The sequence below is a fragment of the Panthera leo genome, chromosome D3 (genome assembly GCF_018350215.1).
Source record: "Panthera leo isolate Ple1 chromosome D3, P.leo_Ple1_pat1.1, whole genome shotgun sequence".
Lineage (NCBI taxonomy): Eukaryota > Metazoa > Chordata > Mammalia > Carnivora > Felidae > Panthera > Panthera leo.
The window spans coordinates 16,772,180-16,787,768 of NC_056690.1; the positions used below are offsets into that span (position 1 = coordinate 16,772,180).

The 15,589-nt window shown below is 36.7% G+C and overlaps 1 protein-coding gene across 3 annotated transcripts in view; it reads right to left on the bottom strand.

The window, feature by feature from the left end:
* SPPL3 (signal peptide peptidase like 3) overlaps nucleotides 1–15,589 on the bottom strand; it is a 136,910-nt gene that overhangs the window by 37,757 nt on the left and 83,564 nt on the right. For 2 of the 3 annotated variants that reach the window (XM_042910875.1, XM_042910877.1), the window contains exon 2: nucleotides 11,279–11,356. In XM_042910875.1, coding sequence (XP_042766809.1) covers nucleotides 11,279–11,356 — 78 coding nt within the window. Of the gene's footprint in view, nucleotides 1–1,614; nucleotides 1,755–11,278; nucleotides 11,363–15,589 lie in introns of those variants that run through there. The other variant, XM_042910876.1, reaches the window with a different exon arrangement.

The window sequence follows — 15,589 nt, forward strand, 5'->3', positions numbered from 1 at the left end:
TTATCCAAAGGCACTGTGAAGTTTTTTTTTTTCTTCTGAAAGTTGGCTGCTAGAAAGCTTGCTGTGGTATTTGTGGACAACCAGTAGTAAAGGTGTTGGCCAATATGGTTTGCATTTTTAGAATTATTTCTGGCTCTCTGTCTCCACCCATACTTTTTCTTTTCTTTGGCCCCATTTTAATTTACCTTATCTCATCACAACTTGGAAAACAGCGAATGGTCTAAAATCCTTTTGAACAGGGCAGAGCAAAAACAGACAATCGCAGGAAGCAAAATGGAGCCGAGAACTATTTACTGAGTTACATTTGTTCATTCATTTGAATTCTGATAACAGAGTACACTGTGAATACTGGAGAAGAAAATTGGAACTTCTTATCTTAATATTTTACTTTAAGAATACCACGTTTTTTGATCATCCTAATAGTAGAAGCAGGTGCAATGAAGGAGAGAATGCACTTGGTCAGGGTAAACACTATATGGTCGAACAGGATTTAAGCTAAGTGTGTGTTCCTAAAAAACTCAGTGGTTTTTATAAATGGAAAAATATACGCATCCTACCCTATATTTTATGATATTTTTTAAAAGAGTTGATGAAATTGTTAAATATATCAAGGAACTTGTCCATATACATTACAATGTACACATAACCGTTTCCTACATTACCTGATAAGTCAGATTTCTGTATATGATGTTTTCTTAAAGTAGGACAGGCTCTGAGAAGGCAACGAGCAGCTCAGAAGGTAAAACATCACACACCATTGTGTGATAAACACACATTCTGACACTGTCAAGCATGGTGGGACTTGTTTTTGTTAACCTGGTCTGATTTTACAATTATACACGTTTAGTTTGAAGGGCAACACAATCACAGAAAGTACATTTCTTATTATCTCTGTAGTCTCATTAACCTGATGACATTGTCTTCCTAGACCAGGTTAGGGTATAAGCAAATAAACCGCTTTGTCATTAAAGAGAGCACAGGTATGGGGCGCCTGGGTGGTTTAGTCAGTTAAGCATCTGACTTCGGCTCAGGTCACGATCTCACAGTCTGTGAGTTCGAGCCCCTGTGCTGACAGCTCAGAGCCTGGAGTCTGCTTCAAGTTCTATTTCTCCCTCGCTCACGCTCTCTCTCTCTCTCAAAAATAAACATTAAAAAAAAAATTTTTTTTTAAAGAAAGCACAGGTACTGTTTTTTTGTTTTTTTTTTTTAACACTTATTTGTTTTTGAGAGACAGAGACAGGCAGAGCATGAGCAGGGGAGGGGAAGAGAGAGAGAGACACAGAATCTGAAGCAGGCTCCAGGCTTTGAGCTGTCTATTAGCACAGAGCCCGACGCGGGGCTCAAACTCATGAACTGCAAGACCATGCCCTGAGCTGAAGTCGGACGCTCAACTGACTGAGCCACCTGGGTGCCCCAAGGTCTTTAAAAGGTAGTAGTTACCCTGCAGTTATAGAAGTTTCATTATTCCTTCAATAGCCAACTTTAGAGATTATAGATAAATACATAATTATTTAGAGAGAGAGGAAATAAAGTATATCTCCCTTTTGATTTTTTAAGATCTCAAACCTGTTATTTTTCTATGATTCCTGACGGGACAGAAGTCAAGTGTCTTACCAGTAATGAGCTGCAGTTAGAAGTTCGTATTCTCTGTCTCTCTCCTTCTGTTAATGCTCTTCTATAGTTTGTCAAACTCTTCAGGGACATACTGATTAGATGAGTAATTATGCTATTTTTTTTCTGAGTAGCTGGAAAGACTAAGGAGAGACAGGTGTCAGTTGGAAGTAATTTAGGAAATCCAGCAGAGCTCAGCCACGGGATGGCAAACATAAGGATTCCTAAACTGAGGATTTATTTTGGCTTTTAGAATCTGGTGTTCTGCGGTATAGTTTTCCCCTCTGTACTTAAGAACGTGAAAGCCTGATGGGAAATAACCAGTACAACTGACAAATCTTTTATCCTAAATTTTATGATATTCACCATGTCTTCACAGCTTTTAATAAATAAAATGTGGGGACACCTGGGTGGCTCACTTGGTTGAGCACCCAACTCTTGATTTTGGCTCAGGTCATGATCCCGGGGTTGTGGGATTGAGCCCTGTGTCCATCTCTGCTTAAGATTCTCTCCCTCTCTCCCTCTGCCCTTCTCCTCTGCTCACACACATTCTCTAAAATACAATTTAAAAAATAATAAAATGTGGTAATTTAACTGAGCAAATAATATATTTTTATGGTCTCAGGGGAGACAAGAAAATATTTGGTTGAGTAGCTGGGGGCAATACAGACACAGTTCTATTCAAATTCAAGAAACATTTTTTGTGCTTGTCTATGGAGGGTAGCATAAAAGTGAATCACGGAAGCTAAGAGAGGAGAAAATTTCAAGAGTAGGTGGTGGCATACCATCAAGGACAGCTCAAAAATGAAGCCTGGAGGGGAATTTTTTTTTTTTTTTTTATCAAAAGGGAAAAACTCTGAGACATCTGCAGAGTTTCAAATAGACCTGTAAAGGGTAAATAACATATTAATGAATGGGCCCTGAAAATGCTATCAGCAATTAAGAACTAACGACTTAGAAAGTCAAGAAAGTTTCCAGAAAATGTGTTGTGCAGGCCACTTGAATAGGCTTGGGTCCTGGGACCCCAGGTGAAGCCCAGTGAAGCAATCTTCTCCAGGTGATTTTGATGCACAATAAAGCCTGAAGACCACTGCTAAAGAAGAAAAAAAAATTCACCAAAAAGGGATTTATAAGAAAGCTTCTCATTCCTTCGGACTGTACTACGAGATCAATGTATTTGGTTCAGAAATGAAATTTTGTTATTGTTCTCAATGGCCAAAAGCAGTAAAGTACTTAAATCCCAGCTCCATCACTTACTACATTACTACTTAACATTTTTGGGACCAGTTTCCTCATTTGTAAAATGGGAATATCAATATCTATCTTGCGGCACCTGGGTGGCTCAGTCGGTTAAGATCCAACTCTTGATTTCAGCTCAGGTCATGATCTCAGGGTTTGTGAGTTCGAGCCCCATGTAGGGCTCTGTGCTGATGCCATGGAGCCTGTTTGGGGTTCTTTCTCTTTCTGTCTCTCTCCCTCTCAGGCGTCTGCTCTCTCTCAAAAATAAATAAACATTAAAAAGAAAAAACCAATATCTATCTTGTTGAATTAATATGAGGATTAAACAAGACTTTATGTAACACATTTGGCACTGTACCTGTCACATAAATGCTCAGTAAAATATTAGCTATTTTCTTCATCTTCATCAGATTTCTTTAATATAGTCAATGTCAAAGTAAAAATTTATTAACAGCCAACAGAAACCATACATCTCTACCCAACCTCCTCACGCAAGCAAGAGACATCAACTCGCAATAATTAAAAAGCATCTAAGCTGTAGAAAACCCAAATGGTGGAAGTCAGACAGCAAGTGGGCTATGAAGCATCATGCAGAACCCACAGGGTACCCAACTGGCTACACCTCAATGGAGAAGTCTCTGTAAATATTTTCATCAAGGAATCTATGTTGAAATAAGTCACAGGCCAGTTCTTCAACCAGCTATCCTGGGTTTATGTGAAAGCAAAAATCAAGGAAATTACTTTGCTACTGATTTTACCTCATATTTCAATTCTCACTTCTATTATCACAAAGAGATGTGTTTGAGAAGAGGCATAAACACCCTTACGTGACCCTAGGTCAATGAGTAAAAAGAATCTATCAGGTTGAACTACATGAAACTGCTAACATTTGACAAGTTTTGATCTACCAAAGCAATAATTATAGTATTGCTTATTAAATACTTAGAAACAAAGAGATGTGAAATTTTATTGTAAAAATATGTTTGGTTAAGCACTACTAAAATATACTTACAACTCCCTCTGGAAGCTTAGAGAGATAGCATTACAGTCAGAATATAGTTAATATGACACTATTATTGTTATAAATTATAGTAATATTTGTAATTAATCAAGTAACAATCTTCCAGATGGGGTCTGCGGAGGTTAAGTTTAATTTACCCCAAATTAAACAGTTTGGGAAGAGCCAAACTAGAACGAACATCAGTCTCTTGACAAATTGTATCTGCTTTGTAGATCAAGTTTCCATGAAAAACCAGCTTCTTTTACAGAGCCTTCCATCTCAGAAACTGCATCATCGTTGGATCCAGTTGTTTAGGCCATACACCTTGGAGGCTTCCTTGCCTCCTCTCACACACACACTATCCATTCTATCAGCAGTCATGTCCTAAACCCACCAACATTTCACTCCACCACTATTAACCTAGTTAAAGCCACCATCATTTCTTGGGGCTCGTGGGTGGCTCAGTCAGTTAAGCATCTGACTTCAGCTCAGTTCATGATCTCACGGTTTGTGAGTTTGAGCCCTGCATCGGGCTCTGTGCTGACCGCTCAGAGCTTAGAGCCTGCTTCAGATTCTGTGTCTCTCTTCCTCTCTGTCCCTCCCCCACTTGTTCTCCCTCTCTCTCTCTCAAAAACATTAAAAAAAAACCAAACAAACAAAACATTAAAGCCATCATCATTTCTTGTCTGTACTAGGGCACTGCTTCCTTTATGTCACTTTCTCCCTTTACCCAACAAGCTATTTCTCATAGAGAATCCAGAACAATCTTTCTAAAACATAAACCAGATTATGGCACTTCCTGCTCTCAACCCTCTGTTGAAGGCTGATTTTTAATTGCACATGGAACATTCTTCAGGACAGATCATATGCTAGGCCATAAAACAAGTCTCAATAAATTTAAAAGGACTGAAATCATAAAAAGTATCTCTCTGACCACAATGGAATTGAATTAGGCTCTTAAAATTCCTTTCAAAGAGAGAATTTTGAGATATCCCCCAATAGTAGGAAAGTAACCAATGTCCTTATAAAGAACCCATGGGTCAAAGAAAAAATCACCAGGGAAATTACAAAGTATCTTTAATTGAATGATATGAAAATACAACATAATAAAATGTATGGGATGCAGTTAAAGCAATGCTTAGAGGGAAATTTGCAGCTTTAATTGCCTAACTTAAAAAAGAAGAAAGGTTTCAAATCACTAACTTCAGCTTTCACCTTAAGGAACTAGGAAAAGGAGCATAAACTAAACCCAAAGCAAGCAGAAGGAAGAAAATAATAAAAATTAGAGTAGAAATCAATGAAATTAGAAAATAGAAAAAAAAAATAAAGAAAAATTAATGAAACCAAAAGTTGTTTCTTTGAAAAGATCAAAATTGAGAGCCTTCAGCTAGACTGACCAAGGGAAAAAAAAAACAAAAACAAAAACAAGATACAAGTGACTACAATAAAAAAATGAAAGAGGGAACATTACTACCGACCAATAAAAATTAATTATACATGAGCAATGTGAACAAGCTAATGCCAATAAATGAGATCATTTAGAAAAGATGCACAAAACCTAGAAAGACACAAATTACCAAAACTGATTCAAGAAGAAACAGAAAATCCAAGTAGACGTAGAAGAAGAAATAAAATTAGTAATTAAAAATCTTCCCACACACAACCATAAGAGAGCTGGAATGGTTATACTAACATCAGACAGTTTAAGACTTTTAAGACAAAAATTGTTGCTAAAGAGTGATATTTTATCTCACTCTATCAGGAAAATATAAAAATTGTAAACATACAGAAAGTGAAAAGACAAACCCACAGGCCAAGAGAAACTCTTTGCAAGCATTTATCTGATAAAGGACTTGTACCCACAATATATAAAGAATTCTCAAATCAGTAGTAAGAAGACAATATAATTTTAAAATGGGTAAAAGATTTGAATAGACACTTCACTAAAGAGGACACACATATGGTAAATAAGCATGAAAAGATGCTCAACATCATGAGCCACTAAGGAAATGCAAATCAAAACCACAGCGAAATACACTTCATATCCACCAAAACAGAATACAGTATCTATAATCAAAACAGATAATAACAGAAATTGGAGCCTTAGCAATGTAAAATGATGAAGCTCCTCTGAAAAACAGTGGCAGTTTCTCCAAATGTTAAAAAAAATAGAGTTGCCATATGACCCAGCAATTCCAGTCATAGGTATCTACTCAAGAGAAATGATGACTTATGTCCCCACACAAACTTGTACATGAATATTCATAGCAGCCCAATGTGGAAACATAAATGTCTATCGATGCGTGGATTAGCAAAAGAGAGTATTATCGGGCAATAGAAAGGAATGAAGCACTGACACATGCTACAACGTGAATAAACTTTAAAACATTATGCTAAGTGAAAGAAGCCAGTCACAAAAGGTCACGTACTGTAACATTCTACTTAAATTGAAATTTCCAGGATGGGCATATCTATATAAAAGACAGAAAACAGATTAGTAGTTGGCTAGAGCAAGAGAGAGAGCAAAGAGTAATGACTACTAATGGGTACGAGGTTTCCTTTGGTATAATAAAATTGCTCTAAAATTGGTGATAATTGCACAACTTTGTAGTCATACTAAAACCACTGAATTGTACACTTTACATAGAAGAATTTTACACTATATATATATATCTCAATAAAGCTGTTAAAAAAACCCCACACCTTACCAACACTTAAAAAAGGGGGCGGGGCGGGGGATGGGGAAGGAATAAACTAGTGAGCCAAGCAGGAAAAAAAACAAAACCAAAAAAATTTTCCCACAAAGAAAAGCCTAGCTTTAGACAGTTAAACTCTATCAAATACTTGAAGAAACAATACAGTTCTACACAATCTTTTCAAGGAATAGACGAAACACTTTCCAACTCATTCAATGAGGCCAATATTTTCCAAGTACCAAAGTCATAAGAAGACATAATAAGTACAGACCAATATCCCTCATGAATACAGACACAAATCATATATATAAATATATATAATTGTATATATGATATATGATACATATATATATATAATAAAAATATATGACCAGGGCGCCTGGGTGGCTTAGTTGGTTAAGCCTCCGACTCCTGATTTGATTTTGACTCAGGTCATGATCTCACAGTCGTGAGAATGAGCCTCACATCAGGCTCAGTGCAGAGTGTGGAGCCTGCTTGGAATTCATTCTCTCCCTCTCCACCTGACCCTCCCCTGCTGGCCTGCGTGTGTGCCGTGGCATGTACATGTGCGCGCTCTCTCTCTCAAAATAAATAAAATAAATGTAAAAAAAATAAGCCATATGTGTCTTCCAGCTACCTTGGTCCTCATGCTCTTGTGACAAGAATGATCTACTAATTCATTCTGTATCTTCTTTAAATATATATACATACATCATATATATGTACATACACATGATATATATATGACAAAATCCATTCATGATAAAAACTTTCCACAAACTAGAAACAGAAGGAAATCTCCTCAACCTGATAAACAGCATTTATGAAAACCTACAGCAAACACTATACTTAATGGTGAACAATTAAATGCTCTCTCCTTAAGATCAGGAACAAGGTAAAGAAGGATGTGTGCTCTTGTCTCTTTCTATTCAACACTGTACTGGAGGTTCTATCCTATACAAGAAGGGGGAAAAAAGGAGGAGGAGGAAAAATTAAAGGCATTCAGATATGAAAAGAAGCAAAACCATCTTTATTTGCAGACCATGTTATCCTGTGTGTAAAAACCCTAAGGAGTCTGTACACAAAAAAACTACTAGCACTAACAAATGAGTTCATCAAAGCTACAGGATACCACATCAATATACAAAAAGTCAACTGCACTTCTACATGCTTAGCAATGAAAAATCCAAAAATGAATCCAAGAAAAAAGGAGTACTTAGGAACACTGGAAATACTCAGGAACATTAAAAGAATGAAATACTTAACAAAAGAAGTACAAGCATTGTACACTGAAAATTACAGAGCATTACTAAGTAAAACTAAAGATCTAAATAAATGGAGAGACATTTCAGGTCCTGAACTAGAAGATTCACTATTATGAAGACAGCCGTTCTTCTTGGATTGATCTGTAGATCCACAATACGTGCAAACCTCCAGCAGAATGTTTTTTTGGTAGAAACTGACCAGTTAAATATAAATTTTTATGGAAATCCAAAAGACCTAGAGTATTTGGAATTTTGAAAAAGAACTACGTTGTAAGACTTAGACTACTGGAGTTCAACACTTACTATAAAAGCTACAGCAATCAAGACCTGTGGTACTGGCCTAAGAAAAGACCTATAGACCAAAGCACAGAAATGGGAATCCAGTGATGAATCCTTCCATTTATGGTCAACTGTGTTTTCCCAGTGGTGCCGAGGCAATTCGATGGGGGTGAAGGACAGCCTTTTCAACAAACGGTGCCGGCACAACTGGACAGCCATGTTCATAAGATGAATTTAGATTTATTTGTACTTCATGCCACACAGAAAAATTAACTCACATGAATTATGGACTTAAATGTAAGCAGTAAAACTAGAAAACTTCTTAAAGAAAATACGAGAAACTCTTTGTGTCTGTGGATTAGGAAAAGACTTTTTTGCTACAATACCAAAAAACATGATCCATCAAACAAAAAATTGGTAGGGTTCACTTTATCAGAACCAAAGATGTTCACACTTTGATTTTTTAAATGTTTATTTTTGAGAGAGACAGCGCAAGTGAGGGAGAGGTGGAAAGAGAGGGAGATACCGAATCTGAAGCAGGTTCCAGGCTCTGAGTTATCAGCACTCACAGAGCCTGATGCGGGGCTCAAACCCATGAGCCATGAGATCGTGACCTGAGCCAAAGTCAGATGCTTAACCGACTGAGCCACCCAGGTACCCCAAGACATTTATACTTTGAAAGACAGTATGAAGAAAATGAAAAGGCAAACCAGAGACCGGGAGGAAACATTTGCAAATCCTACGACTGACAGAGAACTTGTATCCAGAATATTTAAAGAACTGTTACAATTCAGTATAACAAAAATAACCCAATTTAAAAATGGCCAAAGATCTGAATAGACATTTCACCAAAGAAGAAAAGTACGTGGCCAATAAGCACATGAAAAGATGCCCAACATCTTTTCAACATTTTAATTGGAATTATTGGGGAAATGCAATCAAAGCCACAATGAGGTATCATTTCACACCCCAGTACTAAAACAGTCATAATAAAAGTAAAATAATGGACAGCTCCTGGTCATGATCTCACTGTTGGTGTGTTCGTGCCCTGCGCTGGGCTCTGTGCTAACAATTCAGAGCCTGGAGTCTGCTTCGGATTGTGTGTGTCTCTCTCTCTCAAAAAAAAATCAACATAAAAAAATAATAAAAAATAAAAGTACAATAATGGGTATTAAAAAACCCTCAAATCTGCTACTGAACTGTATACTTCAAAATGGTTAAGATAGTAAATTGTTATGTATATTTTATCACAATGAAAAAAATTTTTAAGCCCTTACCAATACTTAAAACAAAAGTAGTGAACAAAGTAGGAAAAAACAGAAACAATCTTTTCCCACAAAGAAAACCCCAACTTTAGATGGCTTTACTGGTGAGTTCTATCAAATACACAAAGAAGAAATAACAAAATTTTGCACAATCTTTTCCAGGAAACAGAAGAAAACACTTTCAAACTTATTCAGTGAGGTCAATTTATTTATTTTTATTTTTGAGGTCAATTTAAATGTGTAATTAAAGGCATCATGATTTACTTTTTGCAGAAATGCATTGAAGTATAAAAGACATAAGGTATTGGACCAGAAGCATCAGGAGCTGGGTTCCAATCCAGAGTCTGTTACCAACTAGTTGTGTAATCTTTGTCAAGTTACTTCATCTTGTTGGGCTTCAGTTTCCCTATTTGTAAAATATGAAGGTTGACTGGAGAAATCCTTTCCATCTATATGATGTAATTCCATGGTATACTTATTACATAGAATTTTATTTAAAATTTGTCCAATTGTATAATTGCTGTCACCATTCTGGAAAACAATATGGCAATATGTATGTAGTAATAGCCAGCTCATACTCTCTGGCAAAGTATTTCAACTTTCAGATATTTGACTTAAGGATATAATTCAACCAGCCACAGAACACATAAAAATAAAAAGATGGTCACTTTAACCATCTACATGTCCAACAATAGTAGAATAAGAGTAGTAACACAAAGAAATATCAAATTACTAAAAATTAGTATGAAGAAGATCAAGGAAAATATTTTTTGTTATGTAAAAATAGAATATAAATGAGTTAAATTACGAAAACGTACACCGTATATAAATACACGCCAAACAAAAAGTCATTTCTACTGATGAAAGTTAAGTATTCAAATTTTGAGTCTAAAAGATTTTGGTTTTAATTACAAAGTTTTTTGAAATATTGATACATGATATACTCAAAGAGAAAAAATCAGAAACTCATCCAAAGGACAGATAACAAAATATCAAGATTATGTTGATAAGGCTCTAAATTGCTCTGGCTTGATTAAGGCTTTCTCAGAGTGGTTGTGAACCTAGGGCTCTCGGCAGAAATCTCAATGATTAAAACTTTCATCAGCTGATTCTGGAATTATCAATGTATTTTATTTGTTCTACCCAGTATTGCGATAAAGCCTGGAGGTCTGATTTTACCAAGTACTCATTCAAATCCAGATATAATAACTGGACAGTTCAAAATTCTTATGCCTGATTATTTATCAGTCATCCCCTTTCAAGTTCTCAATTTAAAAATTATCATCCAGCCTCCATTTGTAAATATATAAGCCACAAGACATCTGTGTTACATAACCACTAAAGCTCCTCCCTCAAGTAAGGAGTGTGAAAAGAAGGGAGTATCTAGCTTCCTGACTTTCCTTTGTATTCCTACGGCTGCCTGCTTAGGACAGGAATTTCAAGAGGATCCAGTCTCAGCATTTCCAAGGTCAGTAGACAGAATACTTGGGGAATGATACTGGGCACGATCCTAATAACAGTAGGCTGAACCATATGAAATCACTGGCAATTGCTCCATGTGACTCAACCTAAGTCAATGCCTTTGCATTAAGAAAAACTTGCTGTTCCCTTTGAGACTGTAGAATCGTTGTCAAGGCTTCTCTCCTTGATCTTTTCAATGAGTACACTTATGGGAGTCATTACTTTCAGAACCAGAATTTAAGCAATTTTAAATTTTAATTTTCAAGCAATATTTACATGTTTGCATTAAAATGAAGTGTTTTACCAGCAGCCAACCAAAGAATAAATTTCAGAATTATCCCGCTCTAACTCGATTCTTGTCAAAGTCATGTTTCCCTTCACAGAGCAGCAAGTTTTCACACTTCCCGCACAATGCTGCCTCCACCTCCAACTGAAATTTGTCCCATCCTGAGAGCATCTTACCTGAAACTACCATAGACTATAAGTAGAATGGAAATCAGAAATGTAGACACTTGACTGGAATCCACCAGGGAATAGGCCCTAGAGAAATGAGAAAAAAAAAAAAAAAGTTAAATCACATGGCAGCAAGTCCTCATGGAGTTTACAGTATGGTGGAGTTCAATCTCACTAAGTTTCATTATTGTCTTTAAGTTAAAAAAAAAAAAGGTGTAAATTAGCATTAACAAAATAACATAACTAAAATGAGACCTGCTAGTTTAACATAAAGAATACATGTGTAGGTTCACAGCTATTATTAGTTAACACTCATAGGATGTTAAATGACATCAATGTAAAAATCCCACCTCCGTATACCACATGATGCTTACAACATCCACTCCCAATTTAAGATATGCCAAGATATCTACCATTACCGTACCAAAGATAAAGCCTCAGTGATTATCATATGGTACCAAAATCAAAACTATATATACCAAAAGGTATACAACCAGGAAGTCGTACTCCCATCTAGTTCCCCCCAGGTCCTCTTTAGATAACCACTTTTACTGGTTTCTTGTATAGCGTTCTAGAACATATAGTATCAACACATATTATTTCTCACCATTTCTCACACAAAAGATTAACACTCCGTACTCCCCCCACCCTCCTTTTACAACATAACCTAGAGATCTTCCTATATCAATATGTGCAGAGTTTCTCTTCTTTATTTTTATTTTCTTTAAACATCTACATAGATTTCTATTGTGTGGACACACTGAAAAACAGTTTTTGTTTTTAAAAAAAATTCCTTTTAGATGGACACTGTGGTTGTTTCCAAAAATTCTGTTACCCACAATTGTGTAATAAAGAGCCTTATAAATTGTACCTGCAACGCGCACATGAAATGACACGTCTGTGCAGAACAAAGGTCCTAAAAGTGAGACTGCTGGATCACAGAGGAAATGTACTTGCAATTTGGATAGATGTTGCCAAACTGCCCTCCAGAGAAGTTCTATCATTTTGCATTCTCACCAGTAACAGATTAGGGTTCCTCTTTTCCAAAGCCTTGTCAACAGTGAATGTTGTATAATTTTTGACTTTTTACCAATCTGAAACATGAAAATTGGTATCTCGATATGGTTTTCATTTGCATTAATTTTCTGACGTAATTAAAATTTAAAATTGATTAAAAGTGAGCTTAAGCGGCTTTTCACATGATTAAAGGCTAGTATAAGCATTGTTAAAAGAATTTAAACATTTTTTTCCAACTCCAGAGCTATAAAAAACAAAGGGAGCCTTTTTTTTTTTTTTTTCCTTTTAAGAAACCTTTCTTTTGCTGGTGTATTACTTGGATGACTTGGCTTTTTCATATCCTGTGTATTCTGAAGCACATTGTCATTACCTAAAAGGTAGATTAGAGTCTAAACTTCCCAAACTCAGTGTCTTAAGATCTCATACTACTGTATATTCCTTTTGCTACATCTCTCACATCAATGGAGGCCCTCCAGAGACTCATCACTGAAGACTTCTAGAAGTCTGGGGTTCAACTGTTATTAAACCAGCTCTTGTCTTCCACACATCCTCTGGGCTGTGTTCTTGTCTGTGTGGCTGACCATCTTGTAGTCACTGACTTTCTTCAGTCTTTTTCAAGGCAAGGGTTTGACCATATGCAAAATACCTTCTGAAGAGGCTGAGCAGGTCGACCAGCCAATAAGCCTGCTACCCACTGTAGAACGAAACACGGCATTTCAGGAAATGGTTTCTTCTAGCCTGAACAGTTTTATTTTCCAAATCTATACAAGAAAATCTGGTAAAAGCTGACTCCAAATCTAGTCCACAATTTATAATAAAACTTTTTTTGTTTGTTTTATTGGGGGGGGGGGCAGGAGGGGCAGAGAGAGAGAGGGAGTGAGAGAGAGTCCCAAGCAGGTTCCACGTCGTCAGTGTGGAGCCCGATATGGGGCTCTACCTCACCAACCATGAGATCATGACCTGAGCCGAAATCAAGAATCGGACACTGAACCTACTGAGCCACCCAGGCACCCCTATAATAAAACTTTTTGAAATGTCATATATTTTCAACTCAAATTATCATTATGGAAGTTTTACAAAAAGCTTTTTTTAAAAAAAAATAATAATTATTTATTTTTGAGAGAAAAAGAGTGTGCGTGCATGCAAGCAGGGTAGGGGCAGAGAGAAAGGGGTACACGGTATCTGAAGTGCGCTCTGTGCTATCAGTGGGGCTGACACGTGGGGCTCAGACTCACGACTGTTAAGGTGATGCCCCGAGCCGAAGTCAACCCTTAACCGACTAAGCCCCCCAAGCGCCCTGGAAGTTTTACAAAAAGCTTTTTAACACAAAGAATTTATTATGCAGAATATGGTTTAAAATTAATTTTAGCCAATTTTAGCATTTTAAAAATAAAGTATCAATTTTATTTTTTAAAAATTACAAAAATAATTCATGTTCATTGTAAAAATCCAAATAACAGGTAAGAAGCAAAAGTACCAGTGCCATGCCCCTCCCTCTTGTCCACATGCCCATTCCCTAGGAGCAGACGCTGTTTACAATTTGGTATGTGTATCCTTCCACATAAAGTGTGTATGCAGAATGTATACACACCATAAAAACGGATACACACTTCGTGTCCTTCTGTAACTTGGCTCTTTTTTCAAACTCAACTATGTAACAGGGGCTATTCTTTTCTACTGCCTTAATTTATTGGCCTTTTGCTATAAAATTAAGACATGGAAAACCTGATAATTTAAACTGTACTCTTTCTTTTTTTAAGAGAAATCACCTAGGTTCAATAAACACAACTTTTAACCATATACACATTGTCTAAAAATTCTCATTTCTGAGTTATTAACAACAGCATACCACACTTTTTCACCTCACTTGACCTCCCGAATTAGGAGGGTATAGTTTGTTGTTTCTAACCTCAACAGAAACACATGGGGATGCCTCCGCCTATGCTGTTCTTTTTCGTCAATTTAAGATTTAGTGAAGACAGGAATGTTTCCATTGCCCTTTTTTCAAAGGCAACCATGGAATCCCACAGGTAAAGATAACATCCACATCATGATACTGAACAGTCAAATATCCTGTGAAAAATATTAGGAAGAGCTGCATCTTTACTCTCGCCGATGCACCCTAACTCCTGTCTTGGGGCGCCTGGATGGCTCAGTCCGTTAAGCCTCTGACTTCGGCTCAGGTCATGATCTCGCAGTTCATGAGTTCGAGCCCCACGTCTGGCTCTGTGCTGACAGCATAGAGCCTGGAGCCTGCTTCGGATTCTGTGTCTCCCTCTCTCTCTCTCTGCCCCTCCTCCCTTCACCACCCCCCCACACTCTGTCGGTCTCTCTCGCAAAAATAAAACATTAAAAATTTAAAAACAATTCTTGTCTAGCCTAGAGCCTATCAAAAACATTGATATTATACATACTATTACATTTAAAATGTGTATGGAAATCATTTTTGCAAAATAACATCTGCTTAAGAAATGTGAACATGCTAGCACATTTTGTCACTAACACTGAACATGTTAGAACATCCTGCTATCCTAAGACAACTTGACAATGAAGTTTTTCTTTTTCCACATTCACCAGAAAACCTTCTGCTACTTACAATCTCTAAGTTTAGGAACTTCTTGGCATAGATACATTATGCGTTACGCATCATTTAAGTTTATTTCATTAGAGGTTGCCCGTGTCAAGTTTACGTTGAAACATGTACGTTTTACTATTAAGTCTTTAAAAAGCCCTGAAGACAGAAGCACCTATTTAGCTGATGATAAGCCCAGGATGGACATAGAAACATAAGTTCTCCCTCTCATACCAGCTGTGTTAGCCAATAAATAATCTGCTGGATCATGTAGCTTAATCAATACAAAGAGATAATAAGATAATTACAAAAATAGCAAAGTAAAGAATAAACGGAACGGGAACTCAAATACAGAACTGCACTGTCCAATATAGCAGCCACTAGCACTAAAATGGCCACTTAGCCACCAGCCACATGTGGCAATTTAAATTTAAATGAAATTAAAAATTTGGTTCATTGGTTACACTAGTTGAATTTCAAGTATCCAATAGTTGATGACTACTCTACTGAATGGCCAGATAAAGAACATTTCCATCAATGTAGAAAGTTCTAATGACTGCACTGATGTATACTTGTATAGGAAGACGCCCCTGTTATAGTTCAAAATTGGGCTTCTGGGATTTTCTTGGTGGTAAGAGCAACATCTAACGTTTTACTGAGCGCTTAATTTTCACAACCATTCTATGACATTAAGTCCTACACGTATGCAACCCCTTATTCAAAAAAATACC